The following is a 19,705-nucleotide window of genomic DNA, read 5'->3' as shown; positions in this document are numbered from 1 at the left end:
ACTTCTTCTGGTTCCAATGAACTGGTAGAGGCTTTTACCAAAAGTTTTTTTCCAAAACGTGCTTGTTATGAGAGAAAGAAATGGAAGCAAAAGGCATTTCAATGAATATAAAGTGATACGTTCATATAACTTTAATGTTTACTATCTTTGGACGTCAGCTTTACATTCGGTGGCTAAAACCTGAGCAGGGCTAACATTCAGACATACTCTGGTACACCTACAATATATTATAATACTTTATGTCAGGTGAACACTGGAGGCCAATGCTTCGCTCTAGTTACCTCAAAAAGAAAATCCAGACAAGGAAAGGGCATGGATGTAAACACCAGTATTTAATGGCACCGTTGGGCATTTCTGTCACACACTTTTGTGCTGTTGAGGGCCTCACCCGCTTCCTTCGACCCCTGTAGTAACCCCTCCTATAGCCCACTGAGGAGAGAGAAGGGGGAGAAGTGGACGGCAGGAGGAGGGTATTCTCTGCAATATGCTTCCCATTAAATCCTCCTGGGCTACAACCAGGATTTGGGGTAAGGAGCTTTAATACTCTGAAGTTTACCCAGCTTTTTGTTCCTCTAGAGCACCTCCCTTGAGTAACCCCCATATACACACACAGTCCTGTCAGCCCCTCCAGTCCTAGAAGGCGCATAGCATTTTGTTCTAGCTGGATAGTGTAGACAGCTGCTAGTGTGGGAACACACAAACACACACACACAGGGCTAAGAGGTTAAGGAAATATCCCCCTGGATAATGGGGCTGTGAACAAACAGTCAAAACAACACCCTACTAACAAGCTGGCAAAACAGTGCTACTCATACAGCTCTTCATCAGAGCGCATTTCCTAGCTCCATATAAAAAGCATGGTACTGGTAGAATAAGCTACCCCCAGAGAGACCGTGTGTTATGGGGTGGAGAGAGAGAGAGACCTCCTGGAGCAAACACACACAGGAGGAAAAAGAACAGGACAGAACAGGACAGAACAGGACAAGGAGAGACAGGACAGGACAAGGTGGGGCACGACAAGGAGGGGAGGGACAGTACAGGGAGGGACAGGACAGCACAGGATAGGGAGGGACATGGCAGGGAGGGACAAGACAGCACATGGAGGGAGAGGACTGGGAGGGACAGGACAGCACAGGATAGGGAGGGACATGGCAGCGAGGGACAGGACAGCACACGGAGGGAGAGGAATGGGAGGGACATGACAGGGAGGGACAGGACAGCACACAGAAGAAGAGGACAGGGAGGGAGAGGACAGGGAGGGACAAGACAGCACATGGAGGGAGAGGACTGGGAGGGGCAGGACACTGAGGGAGAGGACAGCACACAGAGGGAGAGGACAGGGAAGGAGAGGACAGGACAGGGAAGGAGAGGACAGGACCGGGAGGGAGAGGACAGGGAGGGACATTACAGGGAGGGACAGCACAGCACACAGAGGGTGAGGACAGGTAGGGAGAGGACAGGGAGGGAGAGGACAGGAAGAGACAGGACAGGGAGGGAGAGGACAAGGACAGGGAGGGAGAGGACAAGGACACAGAGGGAGAGGACATGGAGGGAGAGGACAGCACACAGAGGGAGAGGACATGGAGGGAGAGGACAGCACACAGAGGGAGAGGACAGGGAGGGACAGGACACAGAGAGGACAGGACAGGGAGGGAGGGAAGTAGAGCTTAACCCATAACTGGCAGACAGACAGACTATGACTAGTTAAGCAGATATACCTGTGTGTGCATGTGTGTATAGTTTGCTGTCACAGCAGGGCCCCACGCCACACCCCGCCACCACACCCACCTACTTAGGTGTTCCCACAACCCCGCAAGGACTGCAGCTCAGCTATGCTCGCCATGCCTATCATTCCAGAAATGGGGGGAGGAGAGAAGGGATAGAGAGCGCCCCCCTTCATTTTATGAGCCTGAACTCGGGCCAATGAGGAGATATTAATAGGCCACAAGACTCCTCTGCCAGCCATCCACCAGCCGGGTAGATTTAGGGAGAAATAAATACCCCCCCCCTCTCTACCCTGCAAGTTCTCTCAGACACACACAAATTCCCCATGGTAGCTGGACCTTAGCCCATTAGCACAACACGCATCCACACAATTCACACCCCATTGCATCAGTATGGCTGAGGGATATACACACACACACAACAGTACACACCTACTCATTCAAGGGTTTTTCTTTATTTTCACTATTTTCTACATCGTAGAACAATAGTGAAGACATCAAAACTACGAAATAATACATATGGAATCATGTAGTAACCAAAATAGTGTTATAAAATATATTTTGATTTGTTTATTTGAGATTCTTCAAAGTAGCCAACCTTTGCCTTAATGGCAGCTTTGCACATCCTTATGAAGGATTGTGTGTAGATTACTGAGGATTAAATAAATAAATAAGAATAAGGCTGTAACGTAACAAAATTTGAAAAATGTCAAAGGGTCTGAATAGTTTCTGAAGGCACAGTTTACAAAAGTGGACACCCCTTCAAATTAGTAGATTCGGCTATTTCAGCCATATCCATTGCTGAAAGGTGTATCAAATCGAGCATACAGCCATGCAATCTCCATAGACAAACATTGGCAGTAGAATGGCCTTACTTTAGAGCTCAGTGACTTATAACGTGGCACCGTCACAGGATCTCACCTTTCTAACAAGTCAGTTTGTCAACTTTCTATCCTGCTAGACCTGCCCCAGTCAACTGTAAGTGCTGTTATTGTGAAGTTGAAATGTCTAGGAGCAACAACGGCTCAGCCGCGAAGTGGTAGGCCACAAGCTCACAGAACGGGACCACCGAGTGCTGAAGCGTGTAAAAATAGTCTGTTCTTGGTTGCAACACTCACTACCGAGTTCCAAACTACCCCTGGAAGCAACATTAGCACAAAAACTGTTAGTCGGGAGCTTCATGAAATGGGTTTCCATGGCCGAGCAGCAGCACACAAGCCTAAGATCACCATGCGCAAAGACAAGCATCGGTTGGAGTGGTGTAAAGCTCGCTGCCATTGGACTCTGGAGCAGTGGAAACATTACCTACCCCAACAGTTTGGGGAAGGCCCTTACTGTTACAGCATGACAATGCCCCCGTGAACAAAGCGAGTTACATACAGAAATGGTTTGTCGAAATAGGTGTGGAAGAACTTTACTGGCCTGCACAGAGCCCTGACCTCATCCCCATCAAACACCTTTGGGCTGAATTGGAACGCCGACTGCAAGCAAAGCCTAATCGCCCCAACATCAGTGCCCAACCTCACGAATGCTCTTGTGGCTGAATGGATGTGAATCCCTGCAGCAACGTTCCAACATCTAGTGGAAAGCCTTCCCAGAAGAGTGGCCGTTACAACAGCAAAGGGGGGGACCAACTCCACATTAATGATTTTGGAATGAGATGTTCGACGAGCAGGTATCCACATACTTTTGGTCATGTAGTGTATTTGTGATTGTATACAAACGTAAGCAAGGTTTGAAATTATTATGTTTCAGTCAATTATTATATCTGCTTGGGCTTCTCAAGATCAATTTGCGGTCTACAAATGATTTTTAATTATGTTCTGGTCCCCTGACCATCCGCTCAAGAAACAAATAGGCCCACGCCTGAATCTAGTTGATGATCTCTGATCTACAACATGCGCTGGACACATAATACAAACACAGATAAAACAATGAGACAAATATTTCGCCGGATGTATAAATGTGAAGCATCCGCTTGGCGTTTCCACTCACTACCAAATATGGTAGTGAGGGGAAGCTCAGTGGCCGGCAGTGGGAGAAGATGGAATGATATGGATGTTGGCCGACATTCCTGCTCATTTTCTCATCGATTAAACATTTCAATAACATGTTCTGTTACCAAAACTAAAATATATGTTACAAACAGAGTTGACTAAGTTTTGTAGACTTTACTTTTTGAAAGTAAAAAATAAAAATGCGTTGTTTAGAAGGAGTGAAAAGGCTAATTGAGTTATTGCACATGCTCACGTCACAGAGTAGGCATTCTCTAACGGAAATATGCACATGCATGCTAGAACGCGCCAATAGGATCTCGCTAGCTCGTGCTTGGCTCTGCCCACCTCCGTGCTTGTTCTGCCCACTATGACTCATTTGTTCCCATTTGAAAACGACAGGCTGTGGTCTATCTTCTTTTAGTTATAAAAAAATGTTATACAAGTCATTTGATCCAAAACACAAGGGGGATGGATGTACAACATGTTCCACCTGCTGAATAACAAACATTTTATTCTCACTGTAGTTCCCTTAGATGTAGTCTTGACAGAGGTCATACGAGCGCTGGTAGGTCTACATGATGCAACAGCAACACCTTGATCCATTTAACCAATCCATGGTAAACCTAGTCCTGACACCTCGCACCTAGTTTCTCTACACAGAGTGGAGTGTGTGTGTGTGTTATTCACTGGGTAAGGCCCAACTCTCATACATGAAGAAGCATTCACTTTTAATGTTCACCATCATACAGTCATGACATATGCATACACACCCAGTGACTGAAGGTGGATTTGCCCTTTTGAATCACTTTCACATGTAAAAACAGCCGGAGAGAGAATTGGGCAATCACATTCTCATGCAATTATGCTCGTTAAAGTCAATCTGAGTTGCTTCCCACACAAACCAAAAAGGTCAATAAATATGAACAGAGTGACATAACAAATGAACATCTCAATTAAAAGACAATTCAATGATTCCCCCACCAATCCTACTCGGATTAGAGAGGACAGAATTCCATACAATCAAATCTATTCCATTCATTCTCTCTTAAATGTCAGGCAGAACACATTTTGTAACCAGCCTAAAATTTCCGGCTCAACACTTCCTTTTTACCAACCAACAGTTAACACTCCTCATCTGTCCTCATCCAGAGACCACTTACACCTCTCTGGGTCTGTCGTACCCCTCGCCCATAAACCTGCATTACAAATGTTGTCACAAAAATGTGCCTTTCGGGCCTTCATTTAAGGTTTGGCATAAGGTTAGCAGTATGGTTAAGATTAGGTTTAAAAAAAGATTTTAAGAAGAGAGATTGTGGAAATAGGCAGGGTTTAGCCAAAATTATGACTTTGGGGCTGTGGTAACTAATGACGACCCAATTAATCAGTACAAAAATAACAACCATGTTCATAGTTTATAACATATAGTACAGTTATATGGAGCTACAGTACATCTGTAGTGCTGTATACAGACTGTCTCTACTTGTGTTTCAGTATAGCAGTCAAGCAGAAAACATCTGAAACCCTACCTCTTCGAATAGTACCCCCCCCCCCCCCCCCCCCCCCTAGTCCTGACTTTGCTGATGTCTACTTTATTCAGCAAAAAAGTACTTACTATGACAGTGATATGTGGTTGTCCCACCTAGCTATCTTAAGATGAATGCACTAACTGTAAATCGCTCTGGATAAGAGAGTCTGCTAAAGGGTCATACTCATTACCTTACCTAAACCTTACTATACTCACCAGGACAGAGTTTGACTGAGAGTGACTGAGTTTGGGTGTGCGCATCTGTGACAATGTGTTTGTATATCCATGTGTCAGTAGGCTTTTGTGACCTACAGTATTCTGTGTTGTGAGAGAGTAAATACCGGTAAGTGGATATCTGGTTTCATGCGTGTGAGGCTTGAAACTACTGATCAAACCCGCACCACACGATCTCATCAGTCCTCCTCACACAATGCTAAAGAGCAGTCGAGCAATCCCAACCCAAAACAAAAACAAGGTTATAAAAAAACTAGCCTCCATTCGGGTAGTCTCGATGCCAAAAGAAAAGCCTGTGAGCCATTGGAGAGGCGTACTGGGGAATTCCAGAGAGAGGAGGTAACTGGTGTGGATAATGAAAATGCTCTTGGTTTTCCTCTCTTAGCGGCTGGCATGGACATAGGAAACATGCTAGGCTCCATTACTGAACACTTGTTGATTCAACCTTGGCTATACCCTCAGTGTGGCTAGGAACAGTTTCTTCGAGAGGGGGAAGAGAACAGGAAGGGGGGGCGGGGGTTGAGGTTGGATGCTTTCTAGGACAGATTTAGAGATCTCTAGAGAGGACAGGGGACCTCTGAGCAGGGGGGCGGAGAGGCACACAGTAATATCAGCTAGCTTCATCAGTGTTTACACTGAGCTAGTCCTGGAGGAGCCCTATACGTGTTGGGTTTAAATTCCAAACTGTGCTCTCAGCCTATTCTCAAGGGAGACTCATTGGTCAGAGGGATAGGGCCAAGTGAGCCAGGCAAGTCTTGGGTCATTGAAGACTGCATATAGTGCCGTCTCTCTATTAATTGGCTGCGATCAACGTGCAAAATTAAACTGTATACATCCAGTCTATATGGAGCCATCAAGTAGTAATCACAGAGAAGTTCCATGACTTCCTCTGACATTACACAAACAAGCCACCCCCGGGCCAGGCAGAATGTGATCCAGCTAAAAATGTAGGCAGGGTGGAGTGGACTGTGTGGGTTCAACCTTTGCATCGTGTGCTTACCCAACAGAGTGAATGAAATGATAACCGGAGCCGAGTGTGGTAGAGCATGGCGGTGTGAAGCATGACGGAACACAAGACATGCTCCTTAGTTAATGCCACTTCCCAAAGGGGAGGCTTGAAAACACTTACCCTCTGCGCTACAAACCACTGACCCAGAAAACGTAATAGAGCCCGTTTTAATCCCCCACCAGATCAGACACAGAGAAAGAAGCCTTGAACGTTCCCCATCTCTGAACAGAAGTACTCCTTTGTTAGTCATTTTGTTTGGCCTGATCTAACCTTATGTACTCAGGTTATTAAAGGTATTAAAGCTGTGTAAAGACTTGGATGAAACTTGATCTATTCTTAATCGAGATGAGTAAATAAGGATAAAGCTCTGTGAAATGTCTGAGTCATTATAACATAATCAAAATCCACTAATATGTTTTGATCTACAGTTGCCTTTCAGTCATTTGGTATGGTCAGACACTCTTGACAGACCATTAGGGTGTGTGTGTGTGTCTCAGTGGCTACTAACCTGGGTCATCTTGGCCAGGTCCAGGGAGGGCCGTGGTTCCTGTGCATCCTCTGGTCTCCTGCGCTTCATGCCGATCTTTTTATCGTTCAGGACGCAGGGCTGGGACTTGCTCCGGGACAGGCCCCCAGTCCCCCCTGCCCTCTGTCCAGCACGTCTCCCCATCTCTTGGGTGAAGTCCGGGGAGCTGGCCCCCTCCCTGTGGTGCTCTGGCAGGCTGATCTGCTCATGGGACAAGGAGAGGGGCCTGAGGGAGTGGTGGTAGTGGTGGTGGGAGGGGGACGTAGGGGAGGCAGTGAACAGGGGGTGAAGGGGCAGGCGCTGGGTGAAGCAGGGCAGCTCCAGAGCCCCGTCTGTGGGGTTGTTGGAGCGGGAGGGTAGGCTGAAACTGGAGCTCCGCTGCATGGCAGGAAAATGACCCCCTGAACAACCTCCACCACCTCCTATACCACCTCCTCCAGAGCAGCGATGCACACTCCCCCCACTGTGGCACCTCCTCTTCTCCACCGCCGTCCACACTCGCGACACCTGAGGTCTCCATGAAGACCGGCAGCCACCAAACTCTTCAGAGAAGGAGAGTGAGCGGCACTGGCGCTTGCTAGGGGGTGCCGTGGAGGCTGAAGGGGAGTTGGCGAGGGCCAGGGACTGGGTGGCTGCCAGCTTGGCATCGCCAAGGTTAAGGTCTCGAATGAGGCTGGTGATGGCGGTGGCAGGGCCAACCTCGTGGCCCCAGACCAGGCTCCTCCGCTGGCACTCCTCGGGCAGAACATCCCACAGGCTCTCCAGACTGGCGCCGGACTCGCAGGGCGTCCCTCGCTGGATGGCACAGCCTCGGCCAAGGTCCAGCCACCTGTCTGCCTCTGGAACACATGGACACACTTATAAAACATACAAACACACACACACACACGCACACACACACACACACGTATGAATGAACACTTATACATATAATTTAATTTGACAAAATGTAATCAAAAAGTGGACATAATAAATCAGGACAGAACAGATGGAAAGTTATTGTATCAGGGGCCTAAGCTGAAATCATTACTATCATATCATGCTCCTCTTTACTGATTGTCCCCTCTAACATAAGGCCCCTTATGCCATCTAACAGAGTTGTGAAAAATCCCACTTCATCTCCTCTAGAGGCTAGCTTCATGTGAAACAATAATGAAATGGACAGCAGGGCTGAACTTCCAGGGTGAGGTGCCGTGTGCAGCTTCTTCACGTATGCGCGTTAGGATGATCAAATGAGTAAATAACCACATATACCCCAAAACGCACACCTCACTTCAGAAAACAATAGACAGTAAGCAGCCTGAGAACAGAGGAAGAATAGGCCAGCAGTAGCAGCTCTTGGTTAGAGACAATACTGTGTGAAGCGAGTATGGTCACATCGGTAGGAGTTTTAATAGAGAGAGATGAAGCGCATCACTCAAGGTCTAGATGCCCGGTTAAGGTGGAGACAGGATAGTAGAAGAATGGCTAGCTACAGACAGGGGATTGGATCGACCCAGGCTGCACTGCTTGACAGAACACTACCTGCTGGAACAGAGCTGCTAGCTCCTGGGTTGGGTAGACCTTTCAGTTGCATAGTGGCTGGCAGGGCAATAGCCTGAGCTTTCTGGTAGTACAGGATTATACAAGCAACCTGGCAGTGTGTCATTAATCAAATCACATTTTGTATTATATAGCATGGCAGTTGTCACAGAACGCTTAGCTAACAAACCCTACGCCTGCTCGTGGCAAGTTAACAGTGGTGTTTGCCCAACACCCCTACCAGTCACAAAACAAACATTCAGGTCAATGCTCTACCACTTGATTGACTGTTGATGGGTTTTTCTTTGACTGAACAAAAACTTCAAAAGGTCCTATGAATGTTGGCAGAGAGGCAGCTAGGTGTCTGGGCATTCCCTTCATTGCTTCTCAACATCTCTTTGCTAAGCACAGCTTATTGCTACCTAACATAATGGTAGCAGCCATCCCAGGGGAAATGTGTCTTAGTCTGACAGCTGGTTTGGTTAGCAGGATAGGCTAGCTAGACTTATTATTCTGTGAAAGTGGATGGCTTCATACACCAATGATTGGTTTAAATTCAGATAGCATTTGACAAATGACTACGCCAACATTACTTGTCACAGGCAAAACACCTAACACACTGGTTCTAGCTAACTTTGCCACTACTGAGCTCAAAGCTAACACAGAACTCTATTGATACCCAATTGGCAGCAAGTGGCCCACCCCTGTCCAAACCCATCCCTTCAAATGCTTCTCTCCATTTTTGGTGGGCAGAAGTCTTTGTTTCAGTCCCAAAAAACAACAACGACAACATGACAAGAATGTCTAGCATTCAAAATAACAACAGGAGAAAACATCTAAAAAGGTTCACCTAGCCCAGTGAAAAATGTGTTGAAAAAGGACTGAAATCCCACCTGAAGCCATATAATAGTATATATAACACGTCTTGTGATGTCAGCTGTAACAGTAGAAACAGCAGTTGTGGGACGTGCATCCCGTTAACCCCTCGCGGGTACATTGAACAGACGACAGGGCGGGGTTCAATGAGACTCTGATTGACAGTGGCTTGTCTTTCAACACAGGCGGAGGGGATAAGGAGTGTGACGTTCACTGAACCAAAAGGGAACCATTGACAAAGGCAAAACAACACTCAGTTACAGTTAAGTCCCATGAGTGCAGTACACAGCTCTGTGTGACGGCAGGTGCACACCAGACACCAGACACGAGGGCGAGATGAGACAGGAGGAGGACAGGCAGAAACCGTTATAGGGGAGCTTGTAACGAGGCATCAAGCTGGTGAACAAGACAAAGGAAATGAACACGAGTGAATGGGAACAAATAATTAGACAGTTTTTATGAAAAGCACGGAGGACATGAAAAGCAGATTGTTCAATTCAACCAGTTTCCACAACAGCCCAGGTCAATAAAGCCTAAGAGGAGACAATAAGAAGCGTTATGGTGAGGACAGTCTGAGTGAAGGGGAGAGGGATGCACTCACCCACAGTACCACAGGAGAAGAGGGTAGTCCCTCTGCTCATGGTGTGGCGCTCACGCTGTTGACAGACAGATGGAGGGATAGACAGGGAAAAACAGACAAAGAGGATATGGCTTAGACTAGGCTCATTTACTCAGACTCCAAACATGTCCGTACATAACTTTTCAGGCATCGAACATGAAGGTGCACACACACACACACTTCAGAGAAAATAACAGGCAGGGTGGTGCAGGCTGGCTCATAGAGAAATAGGGCAAAGCAGCAGTCATTAACATTACTAGGAGTCACAGCAATACAGTGTAATGTCAGCATTCAGAACTGCGATGACCCCTTACAGTACACAGTGAGGGTTATAAAGAGGTAAAACTACTAAAATTGGCCCCATTTCAGTTTAAGCCTTTTTACCCAAATTGCTTGATTTTAACGCTGAGGTAGAATAATATACAATGTATTTAGAAGGACCAACGTAGAGGCCATATGAATACACCTTGGTGGCGAGCACCTTGCCAAAAACTACAATAGGCTGTATTGTAGAGAAGCCAATAGAAAGTCTCATGTTTCCAAGGCCGGTGGAGCGAGAGAGGCACCTGTAAGAAACTTGTTACACTACTTCAGTTATAGGTCTAGCTAGCAGAGTTTTACTTACCAGCAGCAAATATTCAGTGTCCTTAGCCCTTACATGATCGCCACCTTTCTTCTTTTCCAGTGTTTTTGAGAAGATGATCACCATGGTAGGGCACAGCTCTGCTCCAGTCCATTCCAGTGCAGGAGAAGGCCGTGGGAAGCCATCTTAGGTGAGGACGGATGGGGAGAAGGTATTTTGGGCAGTTTGGACGGGCAGACGACCACCTCTCATCTGCAGAGTGTCCTCGATGGTAGGGGAGCGTCTCTCGCTATTCAGCCAATCCCTGTGCAACAACAGAAAGAGAGAGATTTGGTGAGCACACACACAAATATTACAATCCATAAAAATGTGTGCATGCCATTATGGCGCCCGGCATGCGTGGGTGCATATTTGCAAATGGGCACAAATGTGCGTGAGCACGCCATGATTGCAGTACGTGTCATAATGATCTTTACCATCACACCACCACAGTGTGTCCCCAGGCACAGGGCGAGGAGGAAAGGAGGATTGGTCCTTGTGGGTGTGTCTGTATAGCAGGCAGTAGGGCCCTTAGAGAGACGAGTCTAAACACATACAGTCAGTCCACTGGGCTGGGACACCACAAACACAGTACAGCACAGGCTCACTCTTTACTGAGTCCTCCTCTTCGAATCTTTCACTCACAACACCAGGGAGCTAATCCAAAACGTGCAGTTGAATCCCCCCCGACAGACAGAGCTAGGCTATATCAGGAATAGCATGCAAAACAGCTGATTAGAAAGGTCCAGGCCTTATTCTCCAATCAACAGCCTACTAATGACAGCTTGCAGTTTGTACTGTGGGCCAACGGACACAGCTACCACAGTCTCCAGAGCTCCTCAACTAACACCATGACTGTTCTGGGTTCTCCATAAGATATGGTTCAATGAAGTTGGAGGAGAGTGAGCATGTAAGGGATGAGGATAGAAAAAGGATGGGTCAGTTGGAGAGGAGAGAATGTACTGGACGTTAAGGTTGCATTATTATACTATATGACAAAGAAAGGGGTACTGTACTTGCGAACTGTGGGAAACAAAGGAGTTGAAATAATGAGGGCATCAGTCCCTGCACCCAATCCTCCACCCAATCCTCCACCCACAAGGGAAAAAGAGACTAGGAACATTTTCCATCCTCATGTCCTCTGCTCTCCTCTCTGGTCTCATGACAGCATGGAGCCAGCCAAACCCTCCCCTAACCCGGACAACGCTGGGCCAATTGTGAACCGCCCTATGGGACTCCCGGTTGGTTGTGACACAGCCTGGGATTGAACCCAGGTTTGTAGTGACGCCTCAAGCACTGCGATGAAGTGCCTTTGACCGCTCCACCACTCGGGAGGCCAATGTCTGAAGTTGAGGGAGTGTGCAATTGGCATGTTGACTGCAGGAATGTCCACCAGAGCTATTGCCAGATAATTGAATGTTCATTTTCTAACATAAGCCGCCTCCAACACATTTTCGAGAATTTGGCAGCATGTTCAACGAGCCTCACAGCAGCAGGCCATGTGTAACCAAGCCAGCACAGGACCTCCACATCCGGATTCTTCACCTGCGGGATCATTTGAGACCAGCCACCCGAACAGCCGATGAAACAAACTGTGGGTTTGTACAACCGAAGAATTTCTGCACGAACTGTGCTCGTCATCCTCACCAGGGTCTTGACCTGACTGCAGTGGGCAAATGCTCACCTTCGATGGCCACTGGCACGCTGGAGAAGTGTGCTCTTCCCAGTTTTAACTGTACCGGGCAGATGGCAGACAGCGTGTATGGCGTTTTGGGAGAGCGGTTTGCTGATGGCGGTGGGGTTATGGTACGGGCATGCATAAACTACAGACAACAAACACAATTGCATTTAATGCACAGAGATACCGTGACGAGATCCTGAGGCCCATTGTCGTGCCATTCACCTGCCACCATTACTTCATATTTCAGCATGATAATGCTGCGCCCAAGGATTTGTACACAATTCCTGGAAGCTGAAAATGTCCTAGTTCTTCCATGGCCTTCATACTCACCAGACTTGTACAACAGAGTGTTGCAGTTCCCGCCTATATCCAGCCACAATCAACAGCCTGATCAACTCTATACAAAAGGAGATGTGTCGCACTGCATGAGGCAAATGGATCACACACCAGATACTGACTGGTTTTGTGATCCACGCCCCTACCTTTTTTAAAAGATATCTGTCACTACCAGATGCATATCTGTATTCCCAAGCATGTGAAATCCATAGAAATGGGCATAATGAATGTCCTTATATGAATTGTAACTCAGTAAAATCGGTGAAATTATTGCGTTTCTATTTTTGTTCAGTGTATTTTAAAAAGATGAGATGTTGAGGATTATTATAAATACAACTATGATGTCATACAGATAAGCCAAACACCTGTGAGTCCAAATGTGCACTTAACATTTCACCATTTATGATCACTATATTTGGTGTACAGCTACAAGAAAACATGATGTTCTACCCTGGGTCACTCAAGTTTCTCAAGAATGAGCCTGTTTTTTTATTGTGAGGAAAAGTCACTGTGGCACACACACCTGACTCCTTTCTATATGCAACCGGTTTCTCTGAATTGCCTTGCTCAAGTCGAACACCCTAAGATCGTATTTTAGAACTTAGTAAGGCCTCTTGGCATAGGTATACGAACCCAGATTGCGATTTATATTGGACAACTTTTGGATTGCTTAAACAACTCTAATGGTGGTATGGCGGGGACGCAAGGTTGTGTTCCGAACTAAACTACAAGTGTGCTTGCCCTGGTTCCTCAACGGTACAGTACCTTAAAGTTGAAGTCTCTTCTTTGAGTCATAAAAGTGCATTAGGAACTGTGGCCACATGGAGATACCAGTTAGTCCTTTCATTTAAACCTACCCCACATATTCCAGGAATAGTCTTATCATGTTATCCATGAGTATTTTCAGATTTTGTTATCAAAAAATGTGGCGAAAAGTACAGTAGATGTTTGGATTTAGTGTTGTGTCAGGTGACCTGTAGTGGACTCACCTTTGGTTTAACAATGTTCCCACAATCTCCAAACTGTTCCCTTTCAATTGCTACCATATAAACTATCCATGTATGCCAATTCCCACAAGTGTAAAGGGTTAAATCATGTTTCATATCTGGGTAAATTCTACTGCACTTGTTGGCTCCAATTCAGGTTAAGGTCCAAAAAGGATCATACTAAATGACAATAGCATTTATAAATCCCTAAAAGGAAAAAAGTTAATTATGATCCAATTCCATAGGGGAAGTACTGTACCTAACAGTAATTCTAAACAGATTTTTCTTCATTATAGAAGTTGGGTCTGCGCACAGGCCTCTTGGCTCTCAAGGGTTAATTACTGAGGAGAGGCAGAAAGGACTGTACTCGTAACAGCACCAAGCCAAGGGACTAGGATTCCCGGTTTCTACTGCTCCTACAGTTTTGCTTCGGTACTGCAGTTTAACAGACCCCCGTCCCAGAAATACAATTTCAATAGACGGCCACATAGAGAAGTCAGATTAGAAAATTCCTAATAAAACACTTTAGTCATCACCTTTGTGCAAAAAACATCCATTGAATTATAAAAAATATTTTTGCTGAGGCCTATTATTGTTCCATCACTTTTTCCAAGATATAAAAAATTTTGCAACCAGAAAATGCTCCTCCATTTCCTGGTTGCTAAACTTCTAATAATTTGCCTAATTTAAGTTTATGTGGTAAAACAAGACTCCATTGTGTAGAGAATCATTGTACCATCTAAACCACTGTGAAATCTCTTTTACATAAACAAAAATATTGTATTTTCAGCCGTTTGAAGCTTTTGTACAAAACCGAAAGTACAAGACACAAAAAAAACAACGTAAGAACTGGAAGCATAGAAATAGTGCACATAAAAGAGATCTACCATTTCTTAGACTTGCTTTCAATGAAAATGACAGATCTATAACTTACATTTCTATGTGAATTTGGTCAGATTGCCCAAAAAGTTACATATTGCAGCTTTAACATTTTATATTCATCCAATGTCTGCCATGTTTTTGGATGATGTGATGACGTTATCGATACTCGCCCTGCTTCCTGTGCACGTGTGAATTGTGAATGGGCGCCTGGGGGGGGACAATATGGGGCCCTGTAAGGTTTTGTGGCAGTGTTTGGTGTCCATCACTGATTGGATGTAGTTACTGCAGAGGAGAGCTATCACTCTCTAGTTAACACTGGGTCAGCCCTTTCTCATGTTGAGGTCGTAAAGCAAGGCTGGAGAGGTCACGGCATACCAAGCCGCCCTCCGGCCATCCCCCCAGCACCCGTTGGCTTGACACTTTGTCCAAAAACGCCACAACATCATGCAACAGGAGCTTGGTGAGAACACAAACAAAGCAGCTCTCATTCATTAAACATTTTACTTGACATCGTCTGACTTGATGTGCGGTAAAACGGAGGTTGATTTTGGCCTTCAAGTTGATTCTACACAAATAAAGGCTTTATCTCTATGAGGACTTTGAAAGGCCATTCACTTCTTTATCTCTGAAAGAAGAGCAGTGACAACACAGTCCTGTAACAAAGGGGGGGAAACAACAGAGAGAAGAAACACCTTTCTTGAGAAAGAGTTTCCAGAGAAACACACCTTTCTTGAGCGAGGTTTCCAGGGCACTGACATGTAAACCCCCCACCCCACACACACACACACCGGAGTGCAAAATGTGTTGCCATTTTAAATGACCGACACATACACAAATAACACTTCCCCTGTGCTCACAAGTCAGCACTCTGTTGCAGGGTGTTGGTGAGCAGCAGAAACCACCTCATTAGCTAACATTTGATAAGAAAAAACGCCAAAGGAAATCCACAAAGCCTTGTCAAAGCTATAATCAGTCTCTCACACACAGATACTGTAGCCACACACACACACACACTGACCCTCAATCAGAAAAGGAGGAACACAGTCAACTTGTGCAATATCCCATCTTGCTTTCACATCCACTTTTATTGTCCACACAGTAAACATCAAGATGTCGTCAACACATCCATCCAGATGTGCCAATATTTTTTTTCAAACTACTGCAACATCTCTCTGCGTTTCCTCACTACAGGACATTGCTGCTGATTGATCTGTACAATTCCTAGTCTACAAGGGCAAGCATGCTACAGTATGGATGTGTAACATATGCTGCATTACACAGCCTTTTTCCACAAGAGCACATGTCCAACCTCTGACCTGGATGTTAGAAACTAGGACAGTCATATCTAGACAGTACAACACTTCCTTATCAGTGGAGTACATTAGTTCAAGCTTGAGAGATGGACTCCAGACACCGCAATCCCTGTTCCTGTCCAGTGATGCTATGCTTGTCAAAGCTGATTTAGCATCACTTCTTCTTCTTCTTCTTAAATTATCCCTAATCTATAGAACAAGACTGAACTGGGTGGGTCCAAGTGTGAGGTAATAAAGGAGGTACAGACCAGAGGCCCCCTTCTGGAAAAGCCTTTGCATTCCAGGGCTCTTCACACATCAGGTACCCTACTAATTACCTCCGCTCTCATCCCCTCACCCCTCTCTCCCTCAGCATGTTGTTTCTCCCATTACCCCTGACAGGCTGCTCTATGCACATTAACCAGGCCCTAATCCACCAGGGATATGTTACATGAGAGCCTCCAGACCAGACCATGATGGTTAATCCCACGCTCAGGGCTCCATCACAGCTAAGGGGGCCACTCCTACGGTGTTTAAATAGGTGACGTTATAAAGAAAGTCACTTCCAACCCCATAATCACACGTCCCGGGTACCACTCCTCTCCAAGACAGTTACATAACACTGCAGGTCTCGTTTTGTGGGAGCTAGGGGATGAATGTTGTGGGTGTGTTTGGTGTGGAGAGTGATGTTATGACCAAAATATCATATTATTTTGACGGTATGGCGATATTTTATGTTTCTGAATAATAATAGTTCTAAATATGTTTTATGAGTAGTGCATTACTCTAGACTGGCAACAATTCATTCTAAAGGGATAGTTTTATACTCAAACAAATTAGGGCAAAACTGACAGTGAAGTAGTCCAATTTCATACCGGTATACTGCTTATTCACAATATATTTCCCAGCCCTAGGATGATGGGAAATTATGGGAATTCCATTGAGTAATGACATGCTCACCTTTCTCATGAATGAGTGTATGACTTATTCAACCAAACATCCATCTGCTACTTGCTTGGTAACAGTCTCGATGACTTTGTGTGTGTTCGTGTGCATACTTGGAACGAGGGTAAGTGGGTTACGGGCCTTGCACAGACAGACTTTTCACTTAGTCGGCTCAGGGATTCAAATCAGCAACCTCTCAGTTACTGGCTCAACGCTCTTAACCGCTAGGCTACCTGCCTAGCATCATCACAGCAAAATCTCTGTGGAACATAATAGATGGATTAGACTACGTGTTATTCTTTCCATACAATACTTTCAGACTAATATAATGGCAGATGATCACCTTCAGCTCTTTTATCATCTTAATGTAAATGTGTGAGAATTGGATTTTCAGCAGCTGAGAATCTTTCTGTACTCTGTCTTACCTCCACCAGGCTGGCTGTCACGCGTGTGTGTTACTAACGCCCCGTAGGTGTCTACTACACAAATCTACAGGTGTGTCTCCTCATGACGCAGGGTCATCACAGTCACGTATTGATCCTGCAAAATGATATATCAGAGATGATTGCCAAGTATTTCACAGTAGAGTGTAAACACGGTCATAATAAAAGTTCCTACGTTCACATAGTGTAAAAGATGAAGGTGTAGGGATAAGGGATTGCCAAAACACACCGACAGTAATTTAGCTACCATTATGACCAAATGGAAGAAACATGATTTCGCTCAGCTCATTAAACCTCAATTGTGAGAGGCGAAACATCTTGGCAAAGAAACTGTGGCAAATACTGTGAAGTGCAGCCCACTGCTTCAGAACTAGCATGGAAAACAGGATCTGCTTGCTAATACTTTTATTTAGACTGTCTACGCCATAAAACAATGGAAACATACGATTGCTTTTTTTAGGGGTGTATAATTGATGGATTACACTCTAGACAGCATCAACAGAAAGTCTATCCAAACCTTGAGTGATTCAGACAGGAAATATGCAGTGTCGTTCAGAAAAGCAGGGAGAAAGGAGAAGGATAAACAGAAGAATGACTCCTTTGTCATTCATAACAGACGTCTTATGATAGTGAATGACAAAAAAAACAAAACATGAGGTCACTTCAGTTGTCAGAAGGTCAGGGTGAATGTCCATTAGTGATGGTTGTCCATCTCATCATAAGGCTTCTTATCAGGCCTCTCACCAATCAGTGGTAATGAAGAAAATGAAAGGAAGCCATTTCAGACTAGTGGTGGGACACACTGATGTGGTGGTGGGACACACTGATGTGGTGGTGGGACACACTGATGTGGTGGTGGGACACACTGATGGTGCAATGTGTCACTTGGCTTTAAAAATGTCTTCCCTTCCCAGAATGCTTTTAATCTGAAATCAGATCTGGTCATTGGCAGGGGGTTGGGGAAGGTTGCTCTGGTGTATGCCAGAATGCCTCCTTTCTGCTCAGCAGTCCATCTTAGACTCTGTGGGCGCATCATGTAAATGAGATGTACACACAGAAACGTGGGGGAGACAGTGGAACATTACTTTTTGTTTTGAACTCAGCTCACAGCTTTTGACGCTGTGGGCGAAGCAGAGCAGTTATGACTGAAGGTCACAGAAAGAGAGAAAGGGCTGTGTGCAACACAGAGGCACAGACTGGCATGGCCAACAATCCTTCTTTCTGGAGGCTTTGCATAACGCCTCGGGCCAGGAAACCACAGAAAGAAAGAGGGGAGAGAGCAAAGGAGAGAGATAAAGTGAGAGGGCGACAGAGAGAGAGTATGGTCCAGTGCCTCGCAGACAGGCACGCAGCTGCCCACTCAGAGAATGAAGCCTTAATAGGGACTCGCGCACACAAAAGCCTTGCAAATGTGTGCGTCTTAAGCACACACAGGAGCACAGAGTGATCCCCTTTAAAAACCAACTCTGCTTAATTACCTCCATAAATTACTGCAGCTATCCCATGTCCAAAACAAGTCCCTCTTGTCTGCCTACCGCCTGCCTAGCTATCTGAGACAACCCTGTTCGACTTGACTGTCTTTCACATGTAGATTCCAGCATTTCAGATTTTACTGTGCTAAAAATAAGAAATTGAAGCAAGTAAACCCATTTTTTAACACGGCATTGGATAGTTTGGGAGATCGTGATTGTCATGCAAATCTACTTTGGCAGAAACATAGGCAGAAATTCCTTGAATAAGGCCTATACTCTGGAAGACTGTAAACACAGTTGTACTATACCATGCAAGTGCATACAAAATAAGACATAGCACAGTTGTTTGATATCAACAGATTGTCTGGAAAGGTTTGAGGAAGATATGATCTTCAATCTTTGTGACACTAAACAATGCTGCGTATAAAAAGCAAGACGAAGCTTAGGCCATGTCTAGACTTGACAGTTCATGCAGCTTTTGCATCCTGATACCCGAGTTCCGATCATGGAATTCCAAACACGTCGTGCATCTACATTTACAGTTGAAGTCGGAAGTTTACATACACTTAGGTTGGTGTCATTAAAACTCGTTTTTCAATCACTCCACAAATTTTGTGTTAACAAACGATAGTTTTGGCAAGTCGGTTAGGGCATCTACTTTGTGCATGACACAAGTCATTTTTCCAACAATTGTTTACAGACAGATTATTTCACTGTATCGCAATTCCAATGGTTCAGAGGTTTACATACACTAAGTTGAGTGTGCCTTTAAACGGCTTGGAAAATTCCAGAAAATGATGTATTGGCTTTAGAAGCTTCTGATAGGCTAATTGACATCCTTTGAGTTAATTGGAGGTGTACCTGTGGATGTATTTCAAGGCCTACCTTAAACTCAGTGCCTCTTTGCTTGACATCATGGGAAAAATAAACCTCAGAAAAAAAAATTGTAGACCTCCACAAGTCTGGTTCATCCTTGGGAGAAATTTCCAAACGCCTGAAGGTACCACGTTCATCT

General features: G+C 45.3%; 1 protein-coding gene across 14 annotated transcripts in view; it reads right to left on the bottom strand.

Annotated features, from left to right (window-relative positions):
• Positions 1-19,705, bottom strand: part of LOC109889974 (protein FAM53B-like) — a 40,395-nt gene that overhangs the window by 2,900 nt on the left and 17,790 nt on the right. For 8 of the 14 annotated variants that reach the window (XR_004209841.1, XR_004209840.1, XM_020481865.2 and 5 more), the window contains 3 exons: positions 10,657-10,918; positions 10,014-10,068; positions 6,998-7,872 (listed from right to left, as the gene is read on the bottom strand). Coding sequence is in view for 11 of the 14 variants with exons in the window: in XM_020481865.2 (XP_020337454.1) it covers positions 6,998-7,872; positions 10,014-10,068; positions 10,657-10,740 (1,014 nt within the window). In the remaining 3 variants the exon portion in view is untranslated. Of the gene's footprint in view, positions 1-6,997; positions 7,873-10,013; positions 10,069-10,656; positions 10,919-17,200; positions 17,319-19,705 lie in introns of those variants that run through there. The other 6 variants (XR_004209842.1, XM_031823589.1, XM_020481868.2 and 3 more) reach the window with 3 other exon arrangements.

Source organism: Oncorhynchus kisutch, linkage group LG4 (genome assembly GCF_002021735.2).
Source record: "Oncorhynchus kisutch isolate 150728-3 linkage group LG4, Okis_V2, whole genome shotgun sequence".
In the NCBI taxonomy this organism is placed as follows: domain Eukaryota; kingdom Metazoa; phylum Chordata; class Actinopteri; order Salmoniformes; family Salmonidae; genus Oncorhynchus; species Oncorhynchus kisutch.
Note: the sequence above shows the minus strand (reverse complement) of the source record. Positions and strands in the feature narration are given on the sequence as shown.